The sequence below is a fragment of the Dipodomys ordii genome, unplaced genomic scaffold (genome assembly GCF_000151885.1).
Source record: "Dipodomys ordii isolate 6190 unplaced genomic scaffold, Dord_2.0 Scaffold108, whole genome shotgun sequence".
NCBI lineage: Eukaryota > Metazoa > Chordata > Mammalia > Rodentia > Heteromyidae > Dipodomys > Dipodomys ordii.
In genome coordinates, this window is record NW_012267324.1 from 1,205,382 (window position 1) to 1,214,834 (window position 9,453).

Below are 9,453 nucleotides of genomic sequence, written 5' to 3' on the forward strand. Positions count from 1 at the left end.
GCCGACCCGGCCCCGGCCCCCGCGCGAGGCCCGCGGGTCGGACTGGGCCGTCGAGGAGCCAACACAAAGCACCCCGATCGGGATCGCTCATCAAAGGGTTCATTACCGAACAGCGCGGGCCCCTCCCGCCCAGGTCCCCGGCGGGGCGCCGCCCCCCTCACCTCGCTGTGTCCCTCCGTCCCTCTGTCCGTCTGTCTCCCCTCAGATGGTCACTATGGGCCACTGCTACTACAACGAGACCATCGGCTTCTTCTACAACCACAGCGGCAAGGAGCTCAGCGCGCACTGGCGGCCCAAGGACGCGGTGGTGGTGGCGCTGGGGCTGACGGTGAGCGCGCTGGTGCTGCTGACCAACCTGCTGGTCATCGCCGCCATCGCCTCCAACCGCCGCTTCCACCAGCCCATCTACTACCTGCTGGGCAACCTGGCGGCCGCTGACCTCTTCGCGGGGGTGGCCTACCTCTTCCTCATGTTCCACACGGGCCCGCGCACCGCCCGCCTGTCCCTCAGCGCCTGGTTCCTCAGGCAGGGCCTGCTGGACACCAGCCTGACGGCGTCGGTGGCCACGCTGCTGGCCATCGCCGTGGAGCGGCACCGCAGCGTGATGGCCGTGCAGCTGCACGGCCAGCTGCCCCGCGGCCGCGTGCTGGCGCTCATCGCGGGGGTGTGGGGGGCCGCCCTGGGCCTGGGCCTGCTGCCCGCCCACTTCTGGCACTGCCTCTGCGCCCTGGACCGCTGCTCCCGCATGGCGCCCCTGCTCAGCCGCTCCTATCTGGCTGTGTGGGCACTGTCCAGCCTGCTGGTCTTCCTGCTCATGGTGGCCGTCTACGCGCGCATCTTCTTCTACGTCAGGAGGCGGGTGCGGCGCATGGCCGAGCACGTGAGCTGCCACCCCCGCTACCGAGAGACCACGCTCAGCCTGGTCAAGACGGTGGTCATCATCCTGGGTGAGTATCCCTGCCCTTCCCCCATTTCCCCCCCACCCCCACCCCATGGACACTTTATCTGGGAGAGCAGGTTGGAAGGGTGAGGTGATCTGAGGAGAGGGGTTCTCTGAGGAGCTGCCAGGGAGGGAGAAGCTCCGAGGCCCAGCCTGCGTGGTCAGCCCGCAAGGCCTTGGAAACCAGGTGCAGGCCCCGCTGACTCCTGTGCTTCACAGGAAGCCTTTCCCCACCACGCTGGACTGGTGCTAAAAGAACTTGGGTGGACACACATCCTGCCTGCCGTCCCAAAACAGAGCTGACATTTTGTGCCGGTCCCGGGTCTTTTTTCTTTTTTTGTCTGTCCTGGGGCTTGAACTCTGGGCCTGGGCGCTATCCCTGAGCTTTTTCATGCAAGGCTAGCACACCGCCACTTTGAGCCACAGCTCTGCCTCCCGCATTTTTGGTGGTTCATTGGTATCAAAAGTCTCATGGAGGGGCTGGGAAGGTGGCTCAGTGGTAGAGCGCTTGCCTTGCATGCCTGAGGCCCTGGGTTCCATTCCTCAGCACCACATAAGCAGAAAAGGCTGGAAGTGGCGCTGTGGCTCCAGTGGTAGAGCGCTAGCCTTGAGCTGAAGAGCTGAGGGACAGCGCCCAGGCCCAGAGTTCAGGCCCCACAACCGACAAAAGAAAAAGGCTCACGGACTTTCCTGCCTGGGCTGGCTTTGAACTGAGATCCTCTGATCTCAGCCTCCTGAGCAGCTGGGATAGGAGGTGTGAGCTAAGGATTAGCTCAATTGTCCTCAATGAAGAGATTTCCACACAGAAGCTTCCAGGGCCCTGACCACCCTGAGCAGAGCAGCTGTGTGGAGTCCTGTCTTAGTCCCTGCCAAGCCAGCTCGGCCCAGCCCCACGCGGGCCCGGCTCGGCTTAGCCCCGCCTCCGTCCCGCAGGGGCGTTCGTGGTCTGCTGGACGCCGGGCCAGGTGCTGCTGCTCCTAGACGGGCTGGACTGCAAGTCCTGCGACGTCCTGGCCCTGGAGAAGTACGTCCTCCTCCTGGCCGAGGCCAACTCACTGGTGAACGCCGCCGTGTACTCCTGCCGCGATGCCGAGATGCGCCGCACCTTCCGCCGCCTCCTGTGCTGGGCGTGCGGGCGCCGGGCCGACCCCGGGACCGCGCGCGCATCGCCCTCCGCCGGGCCGGGCGCGCGCATCGCGCTGCGGGAGAACGGCCACCCGCTGATAGACTCCACCCTGTAGCCCGGGCGCTGCCTGGCGCGGGGCCTGGGTCGGGAGGAGAGGCCCACTGGCTCCCGCCTCCGTCCTTCCCTCAGCTCAGGTGTTAGGGGTTTGTAATGGATGGTTTTGTTTTTGTTTTGTGGGTCGTGGGCCTTGAACTCTGGGCCTGGGCGCTGTCCCTCAGCTCTTCAGCTCAAGGCCAGCGCTCTACCACCTGAGCCACAGCGCCACTTCCAGTTTTCTGGTGATTCATTGGAGATCAGTTTCATGGACTTTCCTGCCCGGGCTGGCTTTGAGCCGCGATCCTCAGATCTCAGCCTCCTGAGGAGCTGGAATGACAGGTGTGAGCCAGAGGCACCCAGCGGCGCCGGCGGCTGTGGTGATGGTGGACAGTTTTGTACCGTGTTGAGTGACTTTCCCATCCAGCTTCCCGGCAGGGTGCAGTGGGCTCTGCTGGGCCGCCGGCTCCATCTAACAGCAGAGCGAGGGGTGCTGGGGAGGCCGTCATTCGCACCGAGGGGCTCACAGGGAGACCCCATGCGATGGTAAGGCTCACGGTGCTGTCTCTGTCCGTCCTGCTGTCCTGGATCAATCTCCTGGGGCTTGGGCTCTGGAGGAGTCTTTCTCTTTTTTTTTTTGTTGGTGGTGGGTCTTGAACTCTGGGCCTGGCGCTGTCCCTCAGCTCTTCAGCTCCAGGCTGGCACTCTACCACTTGAGCTACACCACCACTTCCAGTTTTCTGGTGGTTCATTGGAGATAAGAGTTTCACAGGGGCTGGGAAGGTGGCTCAGTGGTAGAGCGCTTGCCTTGCATGCATGAGGCCCTGGGTTCGATTCCTCAGCACCACATAAGCAGAAAAAGCTGGAAGTGGTGCTGTGGTTCAAGTGGTGGAGCGCTCGCCTTGAGCTGAAGAGCTGAGGGACAGCGCCCAGGCCCAGAGTTCAGGCCCCATGACTGGCAAAAAAAAAAAAAAAGTTTCACAGACTCTCCTGCCCAGGTGGCTTTGAACCTCAATCCTCAGATCTCAGCCTCCCAAGTATCTAGGATGACAGGTGTGAGCCACCAGTGCACAGCTTCTGGAGGAATCTTGATGTGGTATCTCCAGACTCTCACTGGTGTGTGTGTGTGTGTGTGTGTATGTGTATGTGTAAATGCTCGCATACCAGTAATGAGGCTTGAACTCAGAACCCTGCACTCTTTTTCCACTCAAAGCTGGCGCTCCATCACTTGAGCCACAGCTCTACTTGCAGCTTTCTGCTGGTTCACTGGAGATGAGACTCTTACGGACTTTTCTGTCTGGGATGGCCTTGAATCTTGATCCTTAGATTTCAGCTCCCGAGTAGCTGGGGTGACAGTGCGAGGAGCTTTCCTGGCCCTGTCTCTCCCAATCTCGGTCACTTCCGCTTCCTTTTTCTTTTTTTTTTTTTTTTTGTCGGTCGCGGGGCTTGAACTCTAGACCTGGGTGCTGTCCCTTCAGCTCAAGATGAGCACTCTACCACTGGAGCCACAGCGCCACTTCCAACTTTTTCTGTGTATATGGTGCTGAGGAATCGAACCCAGAGCCTCATGCATGCGATGCAACGCCAGCACACTGCCACGGACCCGCCTTCCAGCCACTTTGGCTTCCTTCTGTCTCTGCCATGGCCTCCGTCTGCCCGTCGGTGACCCTCTCACCTGCCCTCTTGTCACGTGACCAGCGGTCTTCGTCTCATGATCTATTGCCTCTACCCCTTGGAGTCCCAGGTGCAGCAGATGGGAATCGGGATGGAGAATTTGAGAGCTGGGGTTCTTCCAGGCCCCCTGTGGCTGGGGTCTTGACACGGGCTGGCCCCACCTCTGATGTGTGGAGGCGCAAGCCCTGTGCCCCGGGGGCCGTGTCCCCCTCAGTACCCCCCGGGGGGGCATCCTGGGCAGCGGGCCAGCCGCTGTGTGTTCTTCGCTCTCCTCCACCAGTGCAGATCCCACGCAGGGTTAACAGCAGAACTCTGAACATCCAGGTCTCCTCTGAGCCCCCCCCCTTTTTTAATCAACGTCAATAAAACATCTGTTTCTGCAGAATCAAAAACATCTGGGTCCTTTCACATTCTGTGGACCGAGGTTTCCCCTTGGGATGCTTCTTCCTAGGTGGCCCTGGCTGCTCTTGAACGTGCAGTCTTCCCTCAGCCTTCTGAGTGCTGGGATTATAGGCATGTGCCACCAGGCCCGGCTCCCCTGAAGTACTGAATGCCAACCCTCCACCCCTCCACTGGGCTCTCTGAAGGCCACCAGTCAGGTTTCCTCAGCGTGTGGCTGACCTTTCACACAGGCCACCCTCTTCCTGGCCTCTGCGTGCTCAATTACTTCCTGTTACTGAGGGGAGCCTGGGGTTTCCCCATCAGCTCTCTCGGTGTAACTCATTTCCGTTCCTTGCTGTCCCCCGCGGCGTCCCCTGTGCCCCACACTCAGGCCATGCCTGGTGGCATTGTAGTTTCCAGCAACTGCGAGAAGATAAACCGTGTCCTGAGGCTGCCCGGTCATGATGGGGCTTCAAGTGTGTCCCAGCACAAACAGCTTCTAGAAGATTCCATTTGAGGAAGGCATTCTGCAAGCCTGGTCCCTTTCTCTTTTCCTTTTCTAATGTGCATCCTAAACGTTGGGGACAGAGTCCCGCGAGGATTTCCTGACCTGGGGTGCACGCAGCGAAGGTCTTCCTTCATGCTGTGGGCACGTTCTAGCGTTTTCTAGGCCTGGAATGTTCCGGGCGGCTCAGGTGCCTCTGCACTGGACCTAGAAAGATGAGGGCAGCGCGGGCTGGCAGGCGGGCCCGCCCGGGCCGGGCGCACAGTCCCGGCCCGCGATGCTCAGGGGCTTCTGGGAATGAATGGGGGGCGCTGTCCAGGTGGGGGGGGGCAGGTAGGGAAAAAGAAAGAGGGTGGTCGGGCTGTGAGGACAACGCTGAGATTCTGGGGGCCTCAAGGAGTGGGGGCTAAGAAGGATCTGGGGTCCGAGGGAGGGCAAAGGGTGCGGGGCTGTGGAGAGGAAGGGGAGCCCGAGCGCGGACCTGTCGGAGAGCAGCCCCAGGGGCTCCAGGTAGGAAAGGCGCGGGAGAAAGTGGGGGGAGGCGGATCGCCGTTGCCTTGACAACCGTCCAGCCAGTCAGGAGCCGCGAGGCAGGCTGTGCGCAGCTCCGATTGGCAGGGGGGGGAGGGAATCATGTCTGTGGGCGGTGACCAACGCCTATTGGTCAGCTCTTACCGGGCGTACACTTGAGCTGCCCAGAGCCGCTGCGGTTGGCTGAGGGTGGCGTTGGGGGCGGGCGTGTGGGCGGTACCCAGCGCCGGTTGGCTGGCTGTCGCGAGGGGGGCGGACCCGGCAGGCCTGTGCACGCGCGACTCCCAAACTTGCGGCGGCGGCTGGGGCGCTACCGGCAGGAGCCGCGCGGGGGCGCCGGGGACGCCCTGACGGGGGACGGGGCACAAGAGGGCCTTGAGGACCCAGGCGGGAAGGGCGCACGCAGGCCCCGAGTTCAAGCCCCCAAGCCGACACAAAGTAACACTAGCGGTGACTTGTGTGGGGACGGGAAAGGCCCGCGGGAGAAGAAGGCCCAGAAGCTTCTGAGGCGCTGGGAGCCGTGGCCGGGAGGTTCCCAGGTGAGGAGGAGGAGCGGGGTGTGGAGAGAAGCTGCGTGGGCCTGCACGTGCGCATGCGCTAGCCCTGGGCCTTGCCCGCGGGGCCTGCGTGTGCGCATGCGCCAGCCCTGGGCCTTGCCCGCGGGGCCTGCGTGTGCGCATGCACCGGCCCTGGGCCTTGCCCGCGGGGCCTGCGCGTGTGCGCATGCGCCGGCCCTGGGCTCTTTCACTCGAGGCTGGCGCTCCACCACTTGGGCCACGGCCCCGTGTCTGGCTTCGCGCTGGCGCCCAGCGCCCCCAGGCTCGTGGTGCGGCCCTGAGGCAGCCCGGGTTGGCAGGAGTGCCCGCGGGGTTCGGTCCTCGTTCCTGTTCGGTTCAGCAGCATTCCGTGTGTCGGTTTCCGTGGGACAAATGACCAGTGGCTTAAGATGACACTGGAGCCGGTGCGGGTCACACACCTGTCAACCCAGCTACTCTGGAGGCTGAGATCTGAGGATTGTGGTTCAAAGCCAGCCCCAGTGGGAAGTCTATGAGATTTATCTCCAATGAACTAGGAGAAAACCGGAAGTGGTGCTGTGGCTCAAAGTGGTAGAGTTCTGGCCTTGAACCCCCCAGGCCGAGTTCATCCCCATGAATGACAGGGGGGGAGAGGGACGGACACAGGCTGTAGACAGACGTAGCCGCGGTGGGTCCTCGGGAGGGCGCAGCTGTGTGGGGTCGGCACGGCTGTGCAGGGTCGGATGGAGCAGAGCTGCTTCCAGTCTGCGGGGCAGGTCCTTGTGATTGTGGGCCTGGGGCCTCTGCCCAGCTCCCGGGTCAACCAGGGCTGTGGGCACCCAGAGGCCCCAGCTGCCGGCGCCGGCTCCGCACAGCCCCTGGCGACTCCCGTCAGCCATGATAAGGAGTGGTGGATAGTACCGGAGCCAAGGGAGGGCCTGTGCCTCACCTCGGCCCCAGCACACTCAGACTGCGCCCCAGGTCGGGGAAAGAGCGGCCTGCCTCACCGTGACTCAGAGGCCCAAGCCCTCCTCCTTCCTCAGAGCCGGGCACCGCAGCCCCCACCGGCCACCCAGCAGGGTGACCCCTGTCAGGCCTGGCCGAGACCCAAGGATCTCCGTTCAAACCCAGCCCAGGCAGGAAAGTCCGTGAGACTCTTCATCTCCACTGGACCAGTAACATTCCAGAAGTGGCTCAAGTGGTAAAGCATCAGCCCCACCAAGTGTGAGGCCCTGAGTTCAAATCCCAGCACAACCACACACCAAGTTCCAACACCATTCCTGAACAGTGTCCTCGTGGTCCACCCCAGAATACCAACGCAAGGAGGGGAATGCAGCTACAGCTGAGAGAGGCTTCCCCTTTCAGCATGGGGAATCTGGAAGGTCTGGAGAGGACTCTCCGTTCCACAGAGTAGGACTCTGTGCCTGGTACTGAGCCTCCCCTCCGTCCCAATGTTCAATACGTAGGCTGCTGGGTGACATTCCTCCTCCTCCTGAGGTAGGTGTGTCATGGGCCCCTCCCTCCCCTCCCTCCCCTCTCCCTCCCACACCCTCCCTTCACCCTAGCGATAGCTGGGTGATAAGATTTGCATTCATCAGGTGTCAGTGATGGTGGCCGGCAGCGGGCAGCGGCCCGTGTCCCCGCGCGCCTGCCGGCTTCAGCTCTCCGGCTGCTGAGTCCCACTGGCCCGGGCGTGGCAGCGTCTCAGACAGCCCTGGGCTCTGGGGTAGAGGATCTTTGTCTCTGTGTCCATCTGTTTTTCTCCCCACAGCCGCCAGGATGCCCTAGACAAGTGTTCTAAGCCACACACAAAGAGGCCCAGGGTCGGTGGCTCCTTCCTGTAACCCCAGCTACTCAGGAAGCTGAGATCTAAAGATCTCAGTTCAAAACTAGCCCAGGGCAAAAACAAGTCCGTGGGAGTTTGATCTCCAGTTCACTACCAAAAAGCTGTGGCTCAAGCAGTGGAATGCCAGCCTGGAGCAAAAAAGCCGAGGGGCAGCGCCAGGCCCTGCGTGTGGCTGCGCCCTGGTGTGGGTGAGGCCTCCCGGCAGAGCCGCCTCTCCTCCCTCCACCCTGCTTATGGGCTCTTCTTTTTTTTTTCCTTTTTTTTTTTTTTTTGTCGTGCGTGGGTCTTGAACTCTGGGCCCGGGCGCTGTCCCCCAGCTCTTCAGCTGAAGACCAACGCTCTACCACTGCGGCCTCGCCTCTCTGGGAGGGCTGTGTCGGTGGCGGGGCTGCGGGCGGCCGCTGTCCTCCGCAGGCGCTCTGGGGACGCAGGCTGCGCGTGCACGCACGTCCTGCGGCTGCAGGCCGAGCCTCCCCTCCACACGCGCCCCCACCCCCCTCCCCTGCGGGGCGCAGTCTGTGGCTGGGGAAGATAGTGGGCATTGGGTAACCCTTCCCCCAACGACAGCAAAGGACAAAAGGAAAACAACAAAAACGGCAAACAACAACAACAACAACGAGAACACGCCTTTTGGCTGTGTGGGGTTCAGGCGGGGCTGGGGCTCTGCCGCTGGAGCCGCAGTGCCACGGGTGAGGTGGAACACCGGCCTGGGCTGGCTTTGAACAATTTGTTTCCTGAGTAGCTGGGATGACAGGGTGAGCCTCTGGCGCTTCTGGAACCTTCTTCATTGGCTTTGCCAGTCCAGCTCCACGCCCACACCCCGATTCTCACACACACAGCAGCCTGGGCCTGGCGCTTCCACCCGTGCCAGCGCGGACTGCATCCTGCTCCCAGCGCTTCTGGAAACTTCTCAGAAGTCCCCAACCCCAGGCATGTCCACCTGCCCTGCCTGTGTGTGCCCCCGCACAGCCGGCTCCGCACAGCACCGTGCCCGAGGCTGCGTGGTGTCGGGGACAGGATCCGGCCGGGACACGAGGGTCACCGCCTCTCCTAGTCACGGCCACGGCGTCCACAGCGCGCAGCCCCTGATCTCTGCACCCACACAGACCGGGAGCCGCGCTTCCCGCGCCCACTCAGCCGGCCTGGGCTCACCCACACCATCCACTCTGCTTTTGTTTTGCCTCCCCCCCCCAGCACACCACAGACTGCCGGTGGTCGTGGACCTGTGTGTGTGTGTGTGTGTGTGTGTGTGTGTGTGTGTGTGCTGGGCCTGGGCACTGCCCCTGAGCTTTACTTAAAGCTGGGGCTCCTCCACTTGAGCCACAGCACCACTTCTGGCTTTTTGCTTGGTTCCTTGGAGATAAGCGTCTCACAGACTTTCTTGCCCGGGCTGGCTTTGAACCGCGATCCTCAGATCTCAGCCTCCTGAGTAGCTGGGATGACAGGCCTGAGCCACTGGTGCTCTGGCAAGATTTTAACTTGGGGCACAGTTGAGCAGGTGGTGGGGGTCTCCCCCAAAGAGGTCAGGAAGAGGAGGAGCCCCACTAGGTTAGAAGCCTCACAGCTGAGGCCCGGGCTCCTGGGGTGAGAACCAGCACCACCTGGCAGGCGAGGCCTGGGAGGAAGGTTCTGGGCCACGCCTCCAGCCTGGCATTTTGCTGGTTACTTTGGAGGTCAAGACCCCCAGACTTCTTGCCCGGGCTGGCTTAGAACCGTGATCCTCAGGTCTGTCTCTGCAGTGGTGAGAATGAGCGGCGTGAGCCGTGGCGCTGGGGCACCGGCCCCCTTGCCCCCTTCTCGCGGTGGTTCGGGGCTGGGGGCTCTGGCGCGTGGCCCCCCCCC

The 9,453-nt window shown here is 62.5% G+C and overlaps 1 protein-coding gene across 1 annotated transcript; it reads left to right on the forward strand.

Moving 5' to 3' along the window:
• Positions 1–203: 203 nt before the first annotated feature.
• Lpar2 (lysophosphatidic acid receptor 2) lies at positions 204–2,182 on the forward strand. Its single transcript, XM_013028407.1, has 2 exons — positions 204–947; positions 1,874–2,182. Exons 1-2 carry the CDS (start codon positions 206–208, stop codon positions 2,179–2,181), a joined length of 1,050 nt encoding a protein of 349 aa, XP_012883861.1. The 5' UTR covers positions 204–205; the 3' UTR covers position 2,182.
• Positions 2,183–9,453: the final 7,271 nt, after the last annotated feature.